At 42.8% G+C, this 24,896-nt stretch overlaps 1 protein-coding gene across 1 annotated transcript in view; it reads right to left on the reverse strand.

The window, feature by feature from the left end:
- Positions 1 to 24,896, reverse strand: part of ABCA5 (ATP binding cassette subfamily A member 5) — a 36,373-nt gene that overhangs the window by 10,871 nt on the left and 606 nt on the right. The window contains exons 2-22 of the mRNA XM_053994663.1: positions 22,216 to 22,374; positions 20,985 to 21,082; positions 18,570 to 18,799; positions 17,324 to 17,465; positions 16,455 to 16,643; positions 15,924 to 16,071; positions 14,383 to 14,551; positions 13,284 to 13,342; positions 12,691 to 12,801; positions 11,436 to 11,611; positions 10,954 to 11,073; positions 10,047 to 10,185; positions 9,845 to 9,935; positions 9,049 to 9,188; positions 7,454 to 7,573; positions 5,099 to 5,300; positions 4,679 to 4,848; positions 3,545 to 3,678; positions 2,520 to 2,657; positions 1,748 to 1,861; positions 790 to 960 (exon numbers count right to left, since the gene is read on the reverse strand). Of these exons, the coding sequence (XP_053850638.1) occupies positions 790 to 960; positions 1,748 to 1,861; positions 2,520 to 2,657; positions 3,545 to 3,678; positions 4,679 to 4,848; positions 5,099 to 5,300; positions 7,454 to 7,573; positions 9,049 to 9,188; positions 9,845 to 9,935; positions 10,047 to 10,185; positions 10,954 to 11,073; positions 11,436 to 11,611; positions 12,691 to 12,801; positions 13,284 to 13,342; positions 14,383 to 14,551; positions 15,924 to 16,071; positions 16,455 to 16,643; positions 17,324 to 17,465; positions 18,570 to 18,799; positions 20,985 to 21,082; positions 22,216 to 22,374 (3,020 nt within the window). The remainder of the gene's footprint in view (positions 1 to 789; positions 961 to 1,747; positions 1,862 to 2,519; positions 2,658 to 3,544; positions 3,679 to 4,678; positions 4,849 to 5,098; positions 5,301 to 7,453; positions 7,574 to 9,048; positions 9,189 to 9,844; positions 9,936 to 10,046; positions 10,186 to 10,953; positions 11,074 to 11,435; positions 11,612 to 12,690; positions 12,802 to 13,283; positions 13,343 to 14,382; positions 14,552 to 15,923; positions 16,072 to 16,454; positions 16,644 to 17,323; positions 17,466 to 18,569; positions 18,800 to 20,984; positions 21,083 to 22,215; positions 22,375 to 24,896) is intronic.

Genomic DNA, 24,896 nt, shown 5'->3' on the forward strand with positions numbered 1-24,896 from the left:
CCTGCTGGTTTAAGGATCAACAAGGCTGGAAAAGAGCTTTGAGATGTGAGTGCAGCCTGTGGCCATGCCAGCCATGGCACCAAGAGCCATTCCTTAAACAGGGACAGAGACTCCAGCATCTCCCTGAGCAGCTCTTACTGCTGGGTCAGAGATGACAGACTGGATCAGGAGGTAAAGTGGTAAAAACTTTATTTCATCCTCTCTCTTCTTTTATAGCTTAGTTCGCTACAGGTGGACTTGATTTTTAATTAATACATTTCACTTGACTAGTTAATTAACAAGGCACCCATTTGTAAACAATCTTATGAGAAAAAGAGATTATTAGAAAAACACTTCTTGTAGGTTGTTTTTAATATTTGGTTATCACTGTTTATTTTTAGCTCTTTAAAGCATCTCAGGTCAATTTTGGGAAAACTTATTTAGCTTTCTTTCTCTCTGACCAGGCTGTCACATCCACAGGCAGCCCCTTCCAGGGGACATTCCTCCTGTGTCCAACCCTGGCACTGCTTGATTTTATTCCAGTCCTGAGTGAAACTCCCAGCTTGGAGCCATTTTCCCCATGAAAAACGTTCTGTCTTTGTTGCAGCAGCGTTTTCCCTGCGTGGGAAAATTCAGCTGAATGGGTAAGGGAAATAAAATGTGTGTGGGAGGGGAAATTCAGCTGAATCAGGTAAGGGAAAAAATCCCAGCTGAATTTTGTGTGGATGAACCTTCATCTGTATGAACCTTCATCAATAAAAGACTTGCAGAAAACAAGGTAACCCTGCTCTCAGCCCGGCCCAGCCTCACCACAGCGAGGAACTTGCCCGCGTAGAAATAAACGCCGTAGTGGAAGGCGAAGAGGCTGCCAATCATCAGGATGAGGATGAAGAAGAACAGAGGAAGGTCCACCACAGCCTGGCCAGTCCAGTAAGCCGAGGGATAGAGCCCTGCAATCTTCAGCTGGGTGTAAGCCTTGATCTGCAGCAGGGGAACAGAGCACAGAGGAAGTTTATTTTTGTGCCATAGACTTCCAGGAAACACCAGTTGTAACTTTTTGTGGTTTTATGTTACATATGGGAACTGCTCGGAGAAAATCTGCTATTGTGACACTTTTTTTTTTTTAATGTTATAGTGTTTTCACTCCCGTGTATGGACTGAAACTGTTTATAGGGTTCTTTTAAGGATGTTTTGCTAAGGACTAAAAGAACAACAGCTTTTTATTTTGGGACTATAATCTTTTTTTTTTCTCTTGGGGCTGAGGGTACAACAGTTTCTCATTTTTGCAACAACAGTTTCTTTTATTTTCTCTTTTCTTGGGGCTGAGAGTCTAACAGTTTTTTATTTTTGGGATAAGAGTCTTCTTTATTTTCTTCTCCCCTGGGGCTGAGGGTCTCCAGAACAGAGATTTTTTTCTTCTTGAAGACAGAGGGTACTACTACACTTTCTTTAACTTTTTTCTGTTCACTCTACTTTTGTTACTTTTAGTTGTTGAAGCAGATCACTCTTACTCTTGCACTTTTTTGGCTTAAGTAATTGCATTTTCTTAAAAATGCAGTCTCTGTGTTAATTAAAATCAATGTTTTGTGAATCCCCTCCTGTGTTACGCCGTTATTGCCAAGCTTGGCCTGGCACAGAAAAGCTTCTCCCAAATCTGCTCCACCCCAGTGCCACCCCGGGCAGTGTTTTAAACCCCTCTTTGGATCTCTCCCCAAATCCCAGGGTTTTTAACTCCCTGTGCCTCTCTGCAGGGACACCTGGGTGTTACCTTGTGGTTTTCTGCGTTGTCCATGGCGAAGTAGGGTGGCATCCCAGTGATGATGATCCCCAGTAACACGGCTTCAAAATAGACCTCCAGCCTGAAAATCGTGTCTGGAAGGTCCTGGGGCAAAAATCAGATTTATTCAATGCCAGAATGTGACCAAAAAAAAAGCTATGTTAGGAGCTGGAACACGGCTGTGAATGCTAAAATGAAAAGTGTGTGGATGTCCAGATGACCTGAGCTGCAGCAGGAAGAAAAACACCTGTGGAAGTTTTGGGAGAATTTAGATGAGGAATATATAATAACTAAAGAACTTTTCAGAGCATTTATCTCCTGCAGCAGGTCCTCTCCTCTCCCAAAGGCCCCTCCAGCTCTGCACAGACCAAGAACTGCAGGCAACCTCCAACAAACCCATAATTAATGAATGAACCCATAATTAATTAATTAATCCTCAGGACAATGGAATGGTTTGGGTTGGAAAGAACTGTAGGGATCATCTCATCCCAACCCCCAGCTCCTTCCACCAGACTGGGCTGCTCCAAGCCCCACTGAACCTTTCATTCCTGACACAACATCCTCTTTCCCAGCCCCTTTTTCCTCCCCTTCCACAACCTGCAGAGCAAAATGCCAGCACCTTTCACATCCTCCTAAACCCTGCAGACAGCCCCAGCCAGCTTTTCCCTGGGTTTGTGGGGTGTTCCTGCCCTCCCCCTCCCACCTCAGGGATGCTTTGCCCTCTCCCCAGTGTTCCAGGGTGATTTTTGTGGGAGCTGCTCACCTGAATCAAGGGGTTGCTCCAGATCTGGATGCTCTCAGTCACGTTCAAACTGCGCAGGAGGAGGTTGCTGACAATATTCATCAGAACTGGCAGGGAATGCACCATGGTGCTGTTGAATATGATGTTGAAAACGTAATTCTAGGAAGAAAAATATGTGCTGCGTTAATCCCTCTGCCCTGAGAGGCCTCTCCTTAATTAAACCTGAGCATTGGGATAAATCTTTGCATAATCAAGTGCTTTGCAGGAAGCTCTGGGCTGCTCAGGGTGCTTGTCACACACAGCCTAATTCAGGAAATCAGTCCTGCTCTCAGAGAAGAAACTCCTGGGAATAAATTCCCAGCATGTTTCATGGAGCAGTGAGGCTCTGGCAAATGGCACTCCAGACAATTACAGCCCAGGAAACAAAACACACGAGGAGCTGCTCTGGGATGATCCTGCTAATGGGTTTAAAACCAGACAGGCAAAGATGTGCAGGAGCTGCACTGTCACACTGCTGGCAGCAGTGTCAGGGAATAAAAACGGGGACAAGAGCCAGAGCTGGCACGTTGTAAAGCAGTTCCCTTGCTGGGGATTAAATGTGATCCCAAAGTTCAGATCTTCCTGTTACTGTGAACACATACAGCCCAACAAACTGATTTTTCTTTACACACGAGAGCCCCATGGAATTATATTTCTGTCAAACCGTAATTTAGTTAGCATAAATAAATAAAAAATCATAAAAAATTCCTCTGCCAGGCGTCCTGTGAAGCAGAATATTTCTCCTGACTCTCTGTGTCCTTGTGGGGAAGAAAAGGGGATGGAAGTTTGATTGGCTTCCTGTAATTGTAATTATATAATTATATAATTATGGAAGAAGATTTATTTTGCTAATATTCCCACTCTTTCCTCTTTGCAGCCTCTTGTGTAAGCAATATTATATGATATTATTTGATTCCATGACTCCAGAGCTGCTTTTCAGGTGAGAATTTCACAAACCAGCCCCAGCAGCTGCTCTTTGGGCACAGCCCAGCCAGTGAGTGCCTTACCTGCCTGGACTGCAGGGCAAACACGTTCAGAGCTGCACTGTGAGGTGCCACTGAGACATAATCACTGTCATTGAACATCTCCCAGAGGATGTTCATGCTCCCCAGGGAGTGCACAATGTCACTGATATCCGACTCTGCGGAGAGAAAACAACATGGAATCATTTAAACTGGAAGAGACCGTCAGGATAATCAACAAATCAATCTTTCCCCTGTGCCCAGCACTGCTGAGGGCACACCTGGACCCTCAGTTTGGGAAGGACATGGAGGGGCTGGAGCACATCCAGAGGAGGCAACGAGGCTGGAGAGGGGCTGGGAACACAAACCCTGTGAGGAACAACTGAGGGAGCTGGGGGGGCTCAGCCTGGAGAAAAGGAGACTCAGGGGTGACCTTGAAGGTCCCTGAAAGGTGGCTGTGGCCAGCTGGGGTCGGGCTCTTTCTCCAGGAACTGACAGAACCAGAGGACACAGCCTCAAGCTGCACCAAGGGTTGGATATCAGGAAAAAGTGTTTTACAGAAAGGAGATAAAGTTCTGGAGTGGCTGCCCGGGGAGGTGGTGCAGTCCCCATCCCTGGGTGTGTTTAACAAAGCCTGGATGTGGCACTGGGTGCCAGGGTTGAGTTGAGGTGTTGGGGCTGGGCTGGACTCGATGGTCTTGGAGGTCTCTTCCAACCTGGTGATTCTCTGAATTCTGAAATCCAGCCACGTCCCTGAGTGCCACATCTCCCTGTCTTTTAAATCCCTCCTCATCAGCAGCCTGGAGTATTTTACACAGAATTATCAATGCACAGCTCAAACAGGTGCTGGTTTCTACTGCCTGGGTTCCTGCTGGGCACTTTTAAAACATCCTCAGTTGAAACAAAAAGGGATTTTCCCAGATGTGTTCCAGCAGGATTTTAACTTGTCTCAATGTTTCTGGCCACTTCTTTCACCTCAATCATCTTCTGACACAGCAAGAACAAGGTCCTGGAGATGGGAGGAGGATCTCCAAACCAAACCCCATGGCACAAACTGGCACTTTACCACCCCTGGGCACTTGGAAACTCTTCATCTGGGTTAATTGCAAGGGAAAAGTTCATTCCCAACCCCAAAACTCGGGAGAAGGAGAGAGGTGGAGACAGGAGCTGCTGCCCTACCTGTGGAGTTCTGCAGCAGGAGCCGACTCCTGTACTTGTGATAGTTCTCTCCAGGCTTCAGCAAGTACAAATCTGGGGAGAGTTTGATAGCAGCTACAGCATTTTTGATGATGTGGTGTATGAAAAACAACAAAATCTGAACTACAAGGAAAATGAGGAAAAGCAACAACCTGAAAGAAATAAAAGGTTGGGGTTTGTTACAATTCAGTGAAAGCCAACCCAGTTTTATGTGCATGCTATTAAAAAAAAAAACAAAACATCTCCCTCACCCCCCCAAAAAAAACATTTATTAAGAGAAATTACAGCTCCACACTTGCTTTTTTTTAAATGAGGAAAAATGAAGGAGAGGATGTGCTTTCTCTTGGTGCCATTCAGCCAGGTTTTGGGACTCCCACACAAAGCAGGAGCCCCAGTACTCACATAACTCTGACACATTTGCTCTCCCGTTTCAGGCTGAGGAAGTGCACTTTGGCTATGGTGGAAACCTGCTTCTTCCACAGGGCTGAGTTGCTCATGGCTGGTGCCTTGGCCTCGGAGAGCATCAGCAGGCTCTGCTCCATGTCATCCAGGGATTTTGTGTCCACCTCCTCCTGGGCTTGCTGCGAGTGGAACACGCTGTAATCTGAAACAGGGCAGGGAAACGCAGGGCATTGGTGCTCTGACAGAGCTGGGGGTGCAAATGGGACAGGAGGGGGAGCCAGGGGCCAGAGACCCCGTGCTCTTCCTGTTGTAGAAGTCACCTCACCCATCCCATCCCATCCCATCCCATCCCATCCCATCCCATCCCATCCCATCCCATCCCAACCTCAATCATATCCCATCCCAGTCCTATCCCATCCCATCCCAACCTCAATCAGATCCCATCCCAGTCCTATCCCATTCCATCCCAATCCTATCCCCATCTCAATCCCATCCCAATCCCATCCCAACCCAACCCCATCCCCATCCCCCTCCCAATCCCATCCCCATCCCCCTCCCAATCCCATTCCCATTCCCATTCCCATCCCCATCCCCATCCCCATCCCCATCCCCATCCCAGTCCCATCCCATCCCAATCCCATCCCCATCCCCACCCCTCCATTTAACCCCAAGGTCAGTGACCCTGACCCAGCCCAACCACACCCAAGGCAGGTATTTGAAGCTGACACAGCAGAAATAAAGGAGCATTTCCTTGGAAAACCCTGGTGTTTTAAATCCCAGAACCAACAAGGCTGGGAAAGACCTCTGAGATCCTGGAGTCCAGCCTGTGACCAAGCAGACCGTGGCACCAAGGGCCACATCCCCTCCATCAACACCTCCAGGGACAGAGTCCAGCACCTCCCTGGGCAGCCCCCCCCAGTCCCAATCACCCTTGGGACTTGATGATTCAAACTTCTGCCACCAAAAGGTGCAGGTTTGCCCCAGTTTCATACCCTGGGCCTGTGGGTGCACCTGTATTACCCAGCACCTGCAGATTCAGCTGTCAAATCCTCTTAAACCCACCCAGAAACTCTGTGAGTCAGTCTAATTAGGGAGTCATTTCCATACCAGTTACAGAGTAATAATTCTGGATCACACAGAAAGCTCTAGAATAATTTCAACAGCTCAAACCATTCAAAACTGATGTCAAAAAGAAAAAAAAAAAAACAACAAAACTGACTCATTCTGGAGTAATATAAAGCAGTCCCATCTTTTCTTTTGGACTGAAAGTTAATTTAGAGTGAGACAAGCTGAGCTGTTTCAGCCCTGAGTGCAGCTACTCTTCACACAAAAGGCTGAAAATTAATTTTACCCTGCACATTTATAATTTCTTGAAAGCAAACTCCATTAGGAAAATAAAGGGCATTTCAAAAGGCAAAGTAAACTGTAAAGCCAAGCAGTCAGATGTGAGCTGGCTGGATGAAAAATTAATAACTAAAAAGCTTTTCCCCTGGATGCTTCCAGAATCAATGCCCACACAATTCTCTGCCTTTTCCTGGTCTCCATGTGTTGGAGCTCTGGATGCTGAGAATTTTAGACTTTCTCTGCTGGCAGACTCTGACCCCCAGGAGAACACTGCATTTGACCTGAAGCCGTGGAGAAGGCTTCCAAAATTAATTAATAGCACTAAGATTAGGAGTGTGTAGTTTAATTAGAAGCATGTGATATTACAGAGTAAAAAACTTAAGAGTTTGTGGTTTTAAAACATAAATATAGTAAATAAAATATAAAATAGAAAAATATAGTAATATATATAAAAAATAGTAATATATATTAAAAAATAGTAATATATATTAAAAAATAGTAATATATACATAAAACAAAATAAAAGTTTTAAAGCAGAAGCTATTCCTTCTTCTTTACCTTTTTCTTCATGAGTTAAGTAGTATTTTGCAATTGAATACTGAATGTTGTATATTGAATATATAATATTGAATATATAATAATATATAATATTGAATATATAATAATATTATATATAATATTCAATATATAATATATAGTATATCAAATAAAATAATATAATATATAGAATATATTAAATATATAATATAATATATATTATATATACAATATATATGATATATAATAATATAATATAATATATATATAATATTCAATATATAATATTGAATATTGTATTTGAATAATTCAACAGCCTGGAAGGTTGTGAGAACCAAAGTATGCCCAGATGCTGGAGCAGCACCCTGTGAGGGACGTTTTCCTTGCTCCCTCCTTCTGGCAGTGACAATCCCACGGGAACTGAGAGCAAACCAAAGCTGAGGGGAGCCAAGGAACAGCCCTGCTCCTTCCCACCTGCTTGATCAATCTCTGCCTCCACTTCCAGCTTCAGGTAAACGTCCTCCAGCGTGGTCATGGACACGCCGTAGGTGATGACCCCCAGGTGGGAATGGGTGTCCAGGTCAGAGAACAAACCTAGGGACAGAGGCAGCTCTGAAACTCGGCTCCAGCACCTGCCAAGAGCACTTCAGGCACATCACACCCACCCCCAAACCCTCCTGCTTGGAGGGAAAATCAGCCATGTGGGAATAGCAAATAAACCAGAAGGTCGTGGTTTGAGAAGCAAGGTGGGACAGGCTCCTTTTAGCAAGAAATTGTGGTCAGGAAATGTGATTTTGCTGAAGTTGTGGTGCTTCTAAAAACTGTCTCAGCATCCCGAAGCTGCTGGGCTCAAAGTTTCCTCAGGGCAGGTCCAAGGTGACCTCTCCTGGAAAAATCATACCCAGGACAGCTCATCCTACCTAAATCCCAGCCCAGGCATACAGGATCTTACAAATGAAACCACTGAGTCATTTTGTGTCTATAAAAATACACATATATCTATATCTATATCTATATCTATATCTATATCTATATCTATATCTATATCTATTAAAAAGAATTCCCAGGTGTTTAAGGCCAGGTTAAGCAGGCAGGAGATGCTGGACAGGGCACAGAGCTTGAAGCCCAACGTGAGGTTCAGAGTGGGAGAACTTCACAGCACCTTGGGGTGGAAAATGTTACTGGGTTTTTGTCAATCCTATAAATAAGGACTTAAAGAAAAGAAGCTTCAGAGCCAAGGTGAGGCTGAAGGGAAATTCAGATGTATAAAATGGGAGGAGCACTTGGATATCTGACAATACTCCTCACCCCTCCACAATTTCTCCTGTCCCAGCTGACAAGGTGTGTTCCCAACCTCAGCTTCTCCCTGAAACTGTTTGGGGGAATTGATTCAATCTCAGCCTTTTTGCAAAGCTCATAAATCATTAACTCCAATGCAATAGGGGAAAAAAAAATAACATTTATGGAATATCAGCTGCATCAATATTAATGCTCCATTAGCTCCCCACATGGTGCAAAGGACACAGGATTTATTCCAGTTATTTCTGGGAGGAAAGCAAGGAGCCCTGCCCAGGACTGCTCAGGTAATTGCTGCCATCTAGTGAAATCCTCCCCTCTGCTCCCTGCTCCCTCTCTCCATGGAATTTCAAGGCAGTCACACGATGCTCTTTGCAGTTCACAAGAGTTTGTAGGGTTTTTGTAGGATTTTTGTGGGATTTGGGGCTTTCCTGCTTCCTGCTGCAGGCCAGCCCTGCTCTTTGGAACCCTCTGCAAGAGGATGGTGATTCTGCAGGACCAGGGGATGCTCAGGTGGAAGGGACTCCTCACCACAGAGGCATCTCCCCTTGCTGTTGGGCACCCACAACTCTCACACCCCACTGGAAGAGGTGACAAAACCCTCACTCACCTGACAAAACCCTCCCTGACTCCCCACCAACCAAATAATAATAAATATAAAAAACCACAAAGGCACAACTGACACTTTATCAAGAACATCAGCCTAAAGCCACGCTTAATAAACATCCCCTGTTGCAATCACTGATCCCTGCAACACAAAGCCCCACAAATACCTGCAAACTTGTCCATGTCCTTGAGAGGGAGGCTGTACACGAGCTGCTCGTCGTCCTGCTGGATCAGGCTGGCTGCAGGGATGTGCTGCCCGATCAGAGACGTGGTGGCCTCTGTGTTGCAGTAGGCATCGATGTGCATGCTGGAAAAACACATCAGGAACTGGGGTTTAGAGCTTGGCTTGCTCCTGACATGCACCAAACATTCAGTTGTACTGCTCTGATGCCTCAGGTTTCAGCTTTTCTATTTTTCACATTCTGTGCTGCTTCAGTGTGTGGGTCTGGGCTTCACACGAGGGGATGCTGAGCTCTGTGCACAGAGCAGGGAGACAAAACAATTCCTTCTCCAGCTGGGCACCAAGGACAAATGATCCAAACCTCAGGCCCAAGAGCACAAACAGTGTGGGCTGGAGAGAGAAAAACAAGCAGGATGGGAGTGCATGGGCTGGAGCTGGAATGGGACAATGAACTGCAAGGTGCAAATGGAGCAGAGCTGATCCCAGTGAGAGCCCCCGGGAGCGCTCGTGCATTTTGGGACCATTTTGGTTCATCTTGGGTGCAGCCCTGGCTGGGCTCTGGTGCTGCCCAAGGTGGATCCATGGAGGAGATCCTTTGAATAAATCCCTGCTTTATCCTTTAGCACTGTCTACTCTCTGCTCTAGGTCAGCCTTCATCAAGGAATCAATTCAAGGATAAAAGGAACTTTCTGGGGGGAGCTTTCTCAGAGATTCCAACAAAAAACAGTAATAAAGGGATGTATAATGGCACCTAAGAGGTACAAAAGTGGGCACAGAATTACCTCAGGCGGTAGCCAATGCCCCACTTGCTCTTGAGGAAAAGAGAAGAGCCGAGGCATTTCAGCATCCCTTGGGAAATCACAGCTTTACGATCTGGAAAGTCAGGAAGCAGAAAATGGACCATTTCCTCCCAGACCCTGCTCTGGGATGCACACCAGTGGTGTCCAGGGCTGGGGGCTGAAGCTGGGCTGGGGCAGGGCTCACCAGCCAGGATGTCAGCCTCGTCCATGAAGTGGGTGCTGAACACAGTCACACGGTTGGCCTTCCTGCTCCTCAGCAGGTTCCAGACGATGTGGCGGGAGCAGGGATCCATCCCCGCCGTAGGCTCGTCCAGCAGCAAAACCTGGGGGCAAAAACCACCAGGGCTTCTCAAAGCCACGGCCCCTGAGCTCAGCAATCCCTCCCCAGCACACCCAGAAGGGTTTGTTTGAAACCTGCCAGTTAATTCCTGCAAAATAGGAAACAACCCAGACTAACGAGGCAGCTTTTGTCCCTGTGCTTTGAATACATCCAGCTCCCCTTGTGACAAGTGGAAAAATCCTGTAAGAAATTAATGCCACAGCCTGCTTTATTCTGCTTCCAACAGAATTCTGTAGTAGAGGCACAACTTAGCCATGGATTCACTCTTTCTCCTGAGGGGTGGTTAAATGCACACACCTGCTTTTAAAACCCCCAGGACGTGTCACACACATCATTTTTAACCACAGATCTCAAAGCAGTCCCTGTCCTCACAGGCCAGAAATTACAGAGCTGCAACACAAAAGATCTCTCCGGTTCTGCTCCTGCTGCCAGCTCCTGGATGGCTTTGGAAGGAAAGCATCCAACAATTTCACTGCTGGGGGGATAAATGTTACCTGCCAGAAATGACACACAAAACTTGCCACACTATTTATTTGCCAAAGAGATCAAATCCAAGGCTGCTGCCATTACCTGAGCCTCAGGCACAAAGGCTGAGAGATTGAAATGATTGCAATTAAACCATAAACGAAGAAAAAAAGGTGCTCAAATGAACAATTTCTGCATTTTTTGCACATTAGTTGGTTTTGACAAGAGAGACGAAGCCTTCCATGGATCAGCAACACCAAGCTGAGAATAATTCCACCCCTCTCACCTTGGGGTTGCCAAGAACAGCAACTCCCACTGACAGCCTCCTCTTCTGCCCCCCACTTAATTTTTTGGCTTGATTGTCCCTGATGGGCTGCATCTCCAAATCCAGCAACACCTTCTGCACCTTGAAAACACAAGAAACACATTTTTCTTTAAAAAAAAAAAAAACCCTATAAAATTTTTAAACCAGATTGTTAACAATTAACATTCAAATTAACTGCTGCTGGCTCCCAGTGTGTTCTGTATCTGAACTGCCCAACCTACACACAAAGTTTAATGGTGGCTATAACTAGACCTGGATTTAAAATATTTCATGGGCATTTAATCCTGGGAAAAATTAAATGTTTATCCTTATCTAAAGATCTGCCTGTACCTCTTTGTCCACTGTACCACGAAGGAATATTTCCCTGCAAAAGGAAAAACCCCTCAAGGATTAACAGGTTAAAAACGTACATGTGAGACAACACCTGTGCCCAGGTGAGTTACCTCTTGTATCAAATCGTTCTGAGGGATGCCCTTGATGGCAGCAAAGATGGAGAGGTTCTCCTCCACAGTCAAAATGTCAAAGTGGATGTCGGCCTGGGGGCACACCCCCGCGATCTGCCGCACCTCCAGCATCTCGTCGATCTCAGACACTCTGTGCCCATAGACTGAGACAAACCCTAAAAGAAATGAACATAAAATCATGCAATGGTTTGGGCTGGAGTGGGCCTTAAAGCTCATCTCATTCCAAGCCCTGCCATGGGCTGGCTACACTAATATTCTATAATATTCTGTAATAGTATAATATAATATAATATAATATAATATAATATAATATAATATAATATAATATAATATAATATAATATAATATAATATAATATAATATATTTATATATAATATAAAATATTCAATTGCCATCTGTCAGACATGGGGCAGGTATCTTCTGTTCATTGGGCAGTTTTCCTTATATCTTCCACATATAATCCTCCCTCCAGGAGATATCTTCTGTTAATGGGCTATTAATTATCTCCTGTTAATGGGCCAGTGAGTGTCCCTGCATGGCTGATGAAATTCCATCATCCCATGGGGAGATGCTCCGCCCAGGGGGAGGAGCCAAGCATTCCTACCTGGATACAATCTGAGGCTTGGAGCACTACAGCAGCCTTTGCCCACTGCATTCCCAGAGGAGCAGCTTTCTGCCCCACTGCATTCCCAGAGGAAGCCCAGGCCCATCTCCAGCAGCCCTGGAGCTTCAGAGGAAAACTCCAGCCTTGTCCAGGATCCTGCTCCAGCAGAAGCAGAGCTGGCACTGCAGGAGGGCTGAGCCCCCATGGAATGGCACTGCTGCCACCACCCTGACCCACAGCCTGCCAGGGCCTGCTCTGACTCTGGCACTGGTTTGTTTTTCTTTCTTTTGTACTATTGCATTTGTATTTTAATTTTCCTAGTAAAGAACTGTTACTCCTAATCCCATGAGCCCCTTAATTTCAAAACTATAACAATTCAGAGGGAGCGGGTTTCCATTTTCCATTTCAGGGAAGGCTCTTGCCTTCCTTAGCAGACACCTGTCTGTTCAAACCAAGACAGCTGGAAACTCTCCACTGGAAGGGGCAATCAGCAGAGAGGGTTTTACAGCCCTGCATGGACAGGAATTGCTCTTTCAGATCTTATCCAAAGGAATTTGGTGCATCCTGGAACAACCACCAAGGTTCTCAGGCTAGGTTCTGAAGCAGGGCAGCCCCAGGCCTGCACTCACCGTCAGTGGGAGGGCACAGCCCGCAGAGGATGTTCATCAGCGTCGTCTTCCCGGTGCCACTGTGGCCCAGCAGCGCCGTGATCTGCCCCTCGTAGATGTCAAAGGACAAATCTGCTCCGGGGCACAGCGAGAGGAGGTGTCAGGCTGGGATCCTGGCCCCCAGAGCCAGCTCCTGCCCCAGGCTCGATCCCGATGCTCACATTCCCACTCTGCCTGGGGGACACCCCATGGCCGGCCTGGCATGGTCCCACAGCCACTTTGGGGTGGCCACGTCTCAAAGCCACCCAGGGAAAGGAGGTGACAACATCAGGGAGGTGGGGCAGGGGAGGTTACATCACTAGATGGGCACTGGGAATTGGGGGTGATGCCAGCAGGCTTTCCTTAGGGATGGAGGGCTCATTTTTGGGGCGCTGCTTTAGACACCACTGTGTGAGAGAGGACACACACAAGCACATCTGGCATTCATGCTCCAGGGCCCCACCCCTCCAAAAAAAACCAAAACCAGGCTGAACTGAAACCCAGAAGATCACTCAGCAACTCAGCTACTGCTCCTCTGCATCCCAGCAGCAGCTAAAAAGCTGAAAGGTTCTTACTTCTGAGAGCCTCCACGGTTTCCCCCTTTTTCCTGAATGTTTTCTGAACGCAGCTGATTCTGAAAGAAGACACGTCATGGCATTAACTATTTCAGCACCTTTGAAGGCATTTTCAGTCATCAACAATCACAACAAGCCAACCAGACTGAAGTGGCACCAGATGTGTTTAAAGCCCACGGAGACAAGTCAAGAGACAGGACAGGTTCTCCCAGAACTTTGCCTGTCTCCACCCTGGCATCAGAAGGCTTTTCCTGGTCACCTTCTAAGGTATTTCCTGTGATGGTAAACTGAATTATTTCAAATCTGAGTCTCTTTCACATGGTGGAACAATGCTCTAGAGGCTTCCCAAGCTAGCAAAGGGAACAGCTACTCCCCAGCAGCTGCACAACACAACAGGAGACTCCAGAGACGTGACATGGAAAAGAGGTGATAGCAGAATGGACTCCAAAGATGTGATTCCTGACAGCTCTTGATCAAAATCAGGTAAAAGAAAGCAGGTATTTTTCTTTTCAAGAGAGGTAAAAACCCTCATTCCAGACCTGCTGTTTTTCCAAATGAAAAGAACAGCCAGTTTATCTGGAGGCACCAAATCAAGGATGGATTTTGGAAGCCTCATCACCCTGAAAACGAGGACGGTGAGTGGATTATGGAGGGTGAGTAATGGGGAGGAGAATGAGTATGAAAGCAAATGAAACTTGCACGTGGAAAGATGACAAGGCTGTGTGAAACTGCTGGACCTGGTGGAGGGATGGTGTGGACAGAGTCCTGGGTGGATGAATAATGCAACAACAGCCACCATGTTCTCAGGGGAACATGAGGATTAAAACTGGACTCCTGTAGATAATAAAACTGAACCTGTAGATAATAAAAACACCTTCCACGGCTTAAAAAATAATTGTGCATCTCGTCCATCCCTAGCAGAAGATTACAACAACCAAGCCTCTCTCCTTAGGTGATTTCTCCCTGGCTCCACAGCCCTGAGGATGGGGATTTGCTGTGTGGAGGGCTCTGCAATCCATGTGCTGTTTGAGCCCCAGCAGTGGAGAGCCACGAGGGGTTCTCAAGCATTGGAATTCCCCAGGCAGGGCAGGGGCTGTACCTGATGGCTTCCTTGCCCTGGAATTCTGAAGGCACAGGCTCCACAATCTCGCTGAAGCTCAAGCTGCCGTTGATGCTGCTCTCGTAGAGCTCGCTGTAGTTTTTCCTGTGCTTGGACCAAAAGGAGGGTTTCATGAAGAAGAAGGGCGAGCGGCGCAGGCCAAACTCCCCTGGGGGACAGGACAGAAGGCAACTCCTGAGCAGCAGCCACAAATATTCTGTATTATATTCTATATTCGATAATATTCTATAATATTCTGTAATATACTATAATAGTCTATATTATTACATAATAATATACTATACTATGCTATACTATAATATACTATACTATAATATACTACAATATACTATAATATACTACAATATACTACAATATACTATGCTATAATATACTATGCTATAATATACTATGCTATAATATAATATAATATAATATAATAATATGTTATGGTATGTTGTATTATGTTATATTTTATATTACATACTATATTATATACTATATTGTAATATATATATTATATTACTATATATTATATAGCATATATAATATCATATATGCTATATAATATATATTATATAGCATTGTATATTATACTATACTATATATGTTAATGTATATAATATATAGTATATTATATATTATATATTACATATTATGTAATATATTATGTATTATACGGCATATAATATATATGATGTATCATATGAAATATCATAGAAAATATAATATTATATTTGTTATATTATGACTATTATATTATATTATATTATATTATATTATATTATATATCATAATTATATCGTATCATAATCATACCATATTATATTACAAATCTCAGCTTTGGGCTTTCAGCAGCAACCAGAAATACTATACATTATATTATAATATTATATAGACCACAGCTCTGGGCTTTCAGCTCCTCCCCCAGCCAGCCCACACCTGCTCCTGAGGAATTCCATCAGCCAAATTTCCATTTAAGCCACAATTCCCCATCCCCTCTGCTGGCAGGCTCCACTTTTGCTGAGCATTTAAATAAATGTGCAAATCTCCTTCTCTCCCAGAGAAATCCCCAGTGCTGAATGAGCAGTGACTTAAACGTGGCAGAGAGAGAAGAGAGGGCTTGGAGGTGAGCAGAGCTGAGGGGCTTAACCAGGCTTTCATCCCCAGATTAACAACTTTATTCTGTGTTTTAGGCTCAACTTCTTCTGCCACAGGGAGAGATCTGGAGGAGGAAGAGCAGGCTTTGATTTCCAGCCCTCCAAGAGGAAATTGGAAAGGCTGAGGTTGTAGTTAACTCAGAAAGGAAGTTTTTCCCCCACAAAGAGGGAAAATTAAGCTTTTTAAGGCCAGGCCAAAACCCCTCCTCACACCTCACAGTTTTGACAGAATATAAATTATTTCAGCCAGAAGTGTGAAATTCAGAGTGAGAACAGCATCACCTCCTTTCTGCAGAGAATTTAGGGAGGAGATGCCAGCAACCTGGGGGGCTCAGGATTTCAGGATGAGCTCCCAGAGCCCAGTTTCTGTCAGGAACTCACCTGGGATCACCTGGTCAAGGTAGACAGCTACAAGCAGGTAAAAGATGCTGTCCAGCACCAGGAGAACCAGAGAGATACACAGTGGGTAAGGACCAGCATTGATGTTTGCAAATGTTGCCCCATCCTCATAATCCTCCAGATGCATGACCTGCAGGGAGAGACCTCACACACCAAAAAGGCAAAATGGCACAGCGCAAAAAAAAAAAAAAAAAAAAAAAAACACCAAACCCCAAAACTTAGCCAAAAACTTGGCAAAAACCCCCAAAATAATGAGAAATGATCCAAATGGACACAAAGAATAACAGCTACTTTACGGTGCTGGATATTAAACTGCTATTAAAAAAAAAAAGCATTTTCCCCACCAGCAGATATTTTATTTTGAATAAAATGAAATATCTGCTGGTGGGGAAAATGCTTTTCTTTGAATAAAATGCTTTTTTTGAATAAAATAAAATATCTATTTCAAACCCCCATCAAGGGCTGTTGATAAATGATGCATGGCTGCTGCTGCAGGGGCAGGCAGGGATTTACCTGTGCAACACCAATCAAGAAGCTGCACTGACACAAAGGGCTGAGGATCCACACGAAGGATTTGGGGAAATCCTCCAGCAGGACGATGTTGAGGCCCACAAAGCCAAAAACCAGAGTTGCCAGGAACTCCACTATCCCCACGTGCTTGGACTTCTTAAACAGAGGGGTCAGCATCAGGGCAAAGAAAACCTGAGGGCAGAGGGAAAAACAGACAGGAAAGTACTGTCATAATAATAATAGTAGTAATAATAATGATATATTTAAAAAAAGGTAATTATAATGATAATAATATAGAAATTGTGTAGAAAAACTAAGGGAAAATACCATAGCTGCCTCTGACAGTCGCAGAATTTATAATATAATATAATTTTCCTGGTATAGTCACCACAGCACAGATTCATGGAATCATTTTCAGTTGGAAAAGACTTTCAAGATCGAGTCCAACTGCTCCTCTTATCAACTTAGACAAGCAATTGGATCCATAAATACATTTATGATGTGGTTTTTATCATTCTCTGACAATTTATTAGGTTCTTAAACGCTGTAGTAACAGGAAATGTTTTGAAGAGGACCCGGGCTGCAGAATGGTTCTGTGGAGGGTTGAAGATTCAAAACTTGATGATTATAAACTCAGATATTCCAGGAGGGAAAAAGCATTTTTCATGGTGATGGGTGACACCTGTACAACATCCTAAAAACAGGAGAAAAGCCAAGGAAGGGATGGGACAGCTCAGATTGCCAGCACTGCTCAACCCTCCAGAAACAACAAATATTTTGGCAGAGGGTAACAGGATCAGGTGGGAAGGGAATAAAACCAAGAAACCCCCAGGGATGGGATGGCTGAGTTGCTCAGGGCCAGGAATACTCACAGAGGAGACTCCATAGAGGAAAAAGAGGAGGAATATGACAAAGACACTGCTCTGGGGGAAGAGGGACGAGGCCGTGGCGATCACGGCCATGAGGATGGACATGACAAAAATCAGGCTGACGTAGAGCAGCACCCAGGACAGCCTAGGGAGAAAAAAGCAGAAAAATGAATGAATCCCCAGCCACACAAACAGCAAAACCCAGCACTCTTGAATATTCCAGACAGACTTCTACCTCAAATTAATTTCTAACTCTATGTCTCACTGCACCGAAGGCCAAGCATTAACAAAACCTAAATAAAACATCCTGGGGCTGTTCTTGGCACACAGCGAGACCCAGGGCAGCTGGAGATGCACAGTCAGGTGATTCACCTTTATTTTTTTTGCATAATTAATTCCCTGGTATAGGCAAAAGAGGGTAACAGAGTCGTAGGTTTCAATAATTCAAGAAATTCTGTTTAAAATTTAATACAGGCCGCTGGGCAGGGTAATAAAATTCTACTCTGTTGAAAAACAGAGCTGTGAGTCTGAGAGCAGCTCTGACCTCAGCAAACAGGGGTGGTTTGTGTCCAGGTAGCAAAAAAAATGACACATTTTCTCTAAACAACTAAAAAAAGAAAATAATTCCAACCACCCCAGGTGGCTGTTTCAGTGCAGATGTGAAAACCCTGCCAGAAAGGGCAAAGCAAAACCTGGTTTTATCCCCTCAGCTATCAAGGATTTCAAATTAACACATCATTTGGGAGAAAAATGAAATATTCTCTTGCCCAGGCCAATTTTTGTCAGGGTGAGGAAACAATTGAAGACCTGTTGCTGAGACTGCTCTGGCACGTTCACATTCTAGAGTTGGATTAATTTAATTACGTGCCTGGCTGCAGGTTACCTGTTGAGCTTCTAGGAAAGGAGGTAGCAAGCCAAAAATGCTTAAAAACCTCCATAAAACATCACACATGATGAGGTTTAATCCCTCTAATCTGGTGGAGCTTTACATGAATAAATGCAGCAAGATTACTTATTAAAATATTCATATTTTCATGCTACTGCAAGTGACTCTCTGCTTGATTGTAGAGAATATCTCAGTTTTTGGTTGTTTTCACTTAAAACAATTTAAGAACTGGAGGGTGGGATGGAAGAGGTTAAATAGAATTTTTTTTAATATAATATTTTTTTAATATAATAATTTTTCTTTACATATATTTAAATTTTTTCTCCTTTTCTGAGGAGCAGGTTACACCAACCACTCACATACCAGAAGGCAGTGTCATGGAGTCCCAAAATTTTCAAGAACTCCTTCAGCTTCCTCTCCTTTTCTGCCACGATGTGAATTGCCAAATAATACCCAAAGGGGGAGAATGCAATCACCAGGTAAATTAAAATGATTGCACGAGGGAAATTATCAATTTCCACCACTGCAGCCTCTCCCATAACCATGGCTCTGGTCAGATCCAGCTGTTCCCAAACAGAATGATTTGTCTTCAGCTGGAAGGAAGAGGAGGAAGAGTTATTTTGACATTTTCCCTGATTTTTCAGCCCCATCCCAACCACTCCACCCTTGCTGTCAGGGGGAGATTTGGAAAGCCCAAAACCTTCCTGACCCCAAATTCCAGGCCAAAAGCAGGACTGGGAAACACCTGAATGCCTGGGGATAAAATGAGGAAAAGTGGAATTTCTGTCACTTAAAAAGATGGAATTTGCTGCCACCATGAGCAGGGTGAGGGGAGGGAAATAGGGGAAAATTGCTGAGCAATAGTGACACCAAAATAAGGTAAATTCTGCAGCCCCTGCTTGGAATGGCATTTTGGGGTGAGCATTTGAGGAGGGTTGTGCTGCATGTTCAGCATCTCTGGGATGCAAATGGAGGCAAAAATCCTCATAATCCAGCCCAACAGGATTGGGGAAATCCTGGATAAACAGTCCTGGACAGAACATGGCCAAACCTGCCCCAAAACTTCTGCCTTCTCATGAGATCCAGCTGAGATCTGACACAGCATCTCCAGGCAGATTAATGAGCCTGGGCAGCCCCTGGGTCTGCCCTTTTTTGGGGTGAGAATGGGATTTTATGGGATTTTCCCAGTGGTACTTGGAAAAAACATGGCCAAAGCCACCCCAAAACTTCTGCCTTCTCATCAGATCCCAGCTGGGATCTGACACAGCATTTCCCAGGATTAACAGAGAGATTAAGGATTAGCAGGCAGCCCTGGATGTGTCCTTTCTTGGGACGAGGATGGGATTTTGTGGGATTTTATGGGATTTTCCCAGTGGTACCTGGACAAAACACAGCCAAACCCACCAGGAAACTTCTGCCTTCTCATCAGATCCAGCTGAGATCTGACACAGCATCTCCAGGCAGATTAAGGAGCCTGGGCAGCCCCTGGATTTGCCCTTTTCTGGGACGAGGATGGGATTTTGTGGGATTTTATGGGATTTTCCCATGTTTTCCCTGGACAAAACATGGCCAAACCCACCAGGAAACTTCTGCCTTCTCATCAGATCCAGCTGAGATCTGACACAGCATCTCCCAGGATTAGCAGGCAGATCAAGCAGCCCCTGGATCTGCCCTTCCTTAGGGTGAGAATGGGATTTTATGGGATATTGTGGGATTTTCACAGAATTCACAGAATCACCAGGTTGGAAGAGACCTCCAAGACCATCGAGTCCAGCCCAGCCCCAACACCTCAACTCAACCCTGGCACCCAGTGCCACATCCAGGCTTTGTTAAACACACCCAGGGATGGGGACTGCACCACCTCCCCGGGCAGCCACTCCAGAACTTTATCTCCTTTCTGTAAAACACTTTCTCCTGATATCCAAATTTATTTCAATATCCAAATATCCAAATGTATTTCCCTTGGTGCAGCTTGAGGCTGTGTCCTCTGGTTCTGTCAGTTCCTGGAGAAAGAGCCCGACCCCAGCTGGCCACAGCCACCTTTCAGGAGATGTGGAGGATGATAAGTTCACCCCTGAGTCTCCTTTTCTCCAGGCTGAGCACCCCCAGCTTCTGTTGCAAGCCTGATTTTATGGGATTTTATGGGATGTTTTGGGATGCTGTGGGATGCTCTGGGATGTTGTGGGATGCTTTGGGATGCTCTGGGATGCTCTGGGATGCTGTGGGATATTTTGGGATGCTCTGGCATGTTTTGGGATGTTTTGGGATGCTGTGGGATGCTGTGGGATATTTTGGGATGCTGTGGGATGTTTTGGGATGCTGTGGGATGCTGTGGGATGTTTTGGGATGCTGTGGAATGCTTTGGGATGCTCTGGGATGCTGTGGGATGTTTTGGGATGCTCTGGCATGTTTTGGGATGTTGTGGGATGCTGTGGGATATTTTGGGATGCTCTGGCATGTTTTGGGATGTTTTGGGATGCTGTGGGATGTTTTGGGATGCTGTGGGATGCTCTGGCATGTTTTGGGATGCTGTGGGATGCTGTGGGATGTTTTGGGATATTTTGAGATGCTGTGGGATGCTCTGGCATGTTTTGGGATGCTGTGGGATATTTTGGGATGCTCTGGGATGCTCTGGGATGCCGTGGGATGCTCTGGGATATTTTGGGATGCTCTGGCATGTTTTGGGATGTTTTGGGATGCTGTGGGATGCTGTGGGATGTTTTGGGATGCTGTGGGATATTTTGGGATGCTGCAGGATGCTCTGGGGTGGTTTCTCACCTGGATGATGGCCGCGTCGATGCAGGCCTGCAGCGCTGTGAACCCCGAGCTCCAGTAGGTCAGGGACTCGCAGCCCTTCCGCAGGCTGGAGCACGTGGCTGGGGAAAACAGGGAATTGTCACCTCCAGGAGCCCACCCAAGCCAGGCCAGGCCATAATTACACATCAAAATCCCAAAAAATCCCAGTGACAGCTGGCCCACCCCCTGATAACACCACCACCAACCCCCACAAACCAATACACACAACAAAAAAAAACCCCAAAAATGAAAATATGGGGTGATTTTCCAGCTTATTCCCGTGCAAGTTTACCTCTGGATTATTAGGACTATCTGGATTTACAATTAAATAGGGAATAATCATCTTCAGGATCCTTTCCAAGCCAGGCCATGCCATGTCAAAATCCCAAAAAACAGAATTAGAGCTGCTCCACTCCCTGATAACACCACCAACCCCCACAAACCAATATACACAACAAAAAAAAAAACCCAAAAAAATGAAAATATGGGGTGATTTTCCAGGTTCCTGCCCTGCAGTTTCACCTCTGGATTCCTATTGCTATCTGGATTTAAGATTAAATAGGGAATAATCATCTTCAGGATCCTTTCCAAGCCAGGCCATGCCATGTCAAAATCCCAGAAAATAGGATTACAGCTGCTCCACTGCCTGATAACACCACCACCAACCCCCACAAACCAATACACACAACAAAATAACCCAAAAATGAAAATAGGGGGTGATCTGGCAGGTTCTTGCCCTGCAGCTTCACCTCTGGATTCGTATTACTATCTGGATTTATGATTAAATAGGGAATAATCATCTTCAATTTCCCTTCCAAGCCAGGCCATGCCACATCAAAATCCCAAAAAACTGAGTTAGAGCTGTTCCACTCCCTGATAATACCACCACCAACCCCACAAACCAATACACACAACAAAAAAAAAAAACCCAAAAAATGAAAATATGGGATGATTTTCCATCTTATTCCCGTGCAGGTTTACCTCTGGATTCGTATTAATAACTGGATTTATGATTAAATAGGGAATAATCATCTTCAGGATCCTTTCCAAGCCAGGCCATGCCATGTCAAAATCCCAGAAAATAGGATTACAGCTGCTCCACTCCCTGATAACACCACCACCAACCCCACAAACCAATAGACACAACAACAAAAAAAACCCCAAAAAAATGAAAGTATGGGGTGATCTGGCAGGTTCCTGCCCCCAGCCTCACCTCGGGACTCGGTGTGGACGGAGGACGCGGCGCCGGCGTCGCGGAAGCGCAGCTGGTAGGACATGGGGCCCTTGAACACCACCCCCACGAAGTTGGAGGGCTTGAGAAAACTCGCCTCCTCCAGCTCCTCCTCACTCAAATACTCCTCGGTGATGAGGCCTGGCAGCGTTCAAATGGAAATAGGAAAAGAGAATAGAAATAGAAAATAAAATTGTATTGAAATATATATATATAAAAAATTATAGAAATAGAATATAAAATTAGTGTAAGATGATGTAACATAATGTAAAAATGATATCATAATAATATTATATAGAAATATTGTGATAATACAATATAGAAAAAGAATATGATAATATAATATAATATAATATAATATAATATAATACAATATGTTACTATATAATATGATATAATATGATATAATACGATATAATGATATAATATGATATGATATAATATAATATAATATAATATAATATAATATAATATGCAATAGACTGTAATATAATATAATGTAAAGTAATATAATATGATAGAATATTATACTATATATTATATGATTAATGAAATAGAATAGAAATAATAAATATAATATAATAAATATATAATGCATATAATGTAATATAATATGATAGGATATAATAATATAATATAATATAATATAATATAATATAATATAATATAATATAATATGCAATAGAGTGTAATATAATATAATGTAAAGTAATATAATATGATAGAATATTATACTATATAATATTATATGATTAATGAAATAGAATAGAAATAATAAATATAATATAATGAATATATAATGCATATAATGTAATATAATATTATAGGATAATATAATATAATATAATATAATATAATATAATATAATATAATATGCAATAGACTGTAATATAATATAATGTAAAGTAATATAATATGATAGAATATTATACTATATAATATTATAGGATTAATGAAATAGAATAGAAATAATAAATATAATATAATAAATATATAATGCATATAATGTAATATAATATGATAGGTTATAATATAATAGGATATAATAATATAATATAATATAATATAATATAATATAATATAATATAATATGCAATAGAGTGTAATATAATATAATGTAAAGTAATATAATATGATAGAATATTATACTATATAATATGATATGATTAATGAAATAGAATAGAAATAATAAATATAATATAATAAATATATAATGCATATAATGTAATATAATATTATAGGATATAATATAATATAATATAATATAATATAATATAATATAATATAATATAATAGGATAATATAATAGGATATAATAGGATATAATGTAATATAATGTAATGTAATATAATATAATATAATATAATATAATATAATATAATATAATATAATATAATATAATATAATATAATATAATATAATATAATATAATATATTTGTTCGTTTTTTATTAATTCCCTGCCACTGCTTGGAATAAAAATGTGCAGCACTTTAAAGAAATGGCATAAAAATTATTAATGATTTATTTGGGTTTGGAGACCCTTCCCACCCAAACTGTTCCAGAGTAAGTTTGGAGAAATAAGTGTTTGTTGTGTGTGAGGTGCAGGAAAGCACTGGGGGAAAAAAAGGGAAAAAAAATTAAAAAAAAAAAAAGAAAGAAACCAGGAAAAACCTACACAGATGGGAAAAAGAAAGTGGAAAACCCCAAACAAATGAGAATAAAAACATACAAGCAAAAAAAAAATCAAACAAATGAGAAAAAAACCCAAACAAAGGAGAAAGAAACCCAAACAAAGAAGAAAAAACAAGCAAAAAATATAAATAAACAGAGGAACAGGAAAAACAAACAAGGATAAAACCCAAACAAGTGGAGAAAAAAAACCCAAAGAGTGGGAAAAACCAAACAAATATGCAGAAAACAAAATAAGAAGAAAAAAAAAACCAGGAAAAAAAAGCCCAAAACCAAACCAAACATTAAAAAAAACAAAAACAGGAAGAAGGAAAAGGAAAGTTGCTTTCAAAAGAAGAGGTGACAAAGAATTAATGAGAATCAGCAACTGAAATAATTTAAAATTTTGGTGTTTTTTGGCACAGGAGAGGCACAATCAGCCCCAGAGCTGCTTTTTTTTCCTTGGGGCTGCCCCAGGAATGGGAATCACTTGGAAATGGCAGTGCCAGAATATTTTATGTCATAAAAAAATCCCCAAACAGTAAAAAAAAAACCAAAACTAACACAAAAAAAACCCAAACCAGCAAAAAACCCACTAAAACCAACAAAAAAACCTGCCCAAAACCACCAAAAAAACCACTAAAACCAACAAAAAACCCCGAACCACTAAAAAAAACCCAAAACCAGTAAAAAAAAAACCCTCAAAACCAACAATAAATGCCAAACCAGCAAAAAGAACCCCAAAGCAACAAAACTCTGTATAACCACTAAAAAACTACAAAACTAGTAAAAAAACCCTAAAAAGCAACAAAAAAACACCAAAAGCAACAAAAAAAAAAAACCAAACCAACAAAAAAGTCCTAACTCCAGCAGAAAAAAACCCTAAAACCAGAAAAAAACATCCTAATTCCAAGAAAAAATGCTAAAACTGGCAAAAAAAACCTAAAAAAACCACCAAAAACACTTAAAAGCAGAAAAAAAACTCAACCCCCCA

The sequence above is a fragment of the Vidua macroura genome, chromosome 19, assembly GCF_024509145.1.
Source record: "Vidua macroura isolate BioBank_ID:100142 chromosome 19, ASM2450914v1, whole genome shotgun sequence".
Lineage (NCBI taxonomy): Eukaryota > Metazoa > Chordata > Aves > Passeriformes > Viduidae > Vidua > Vidua macroura.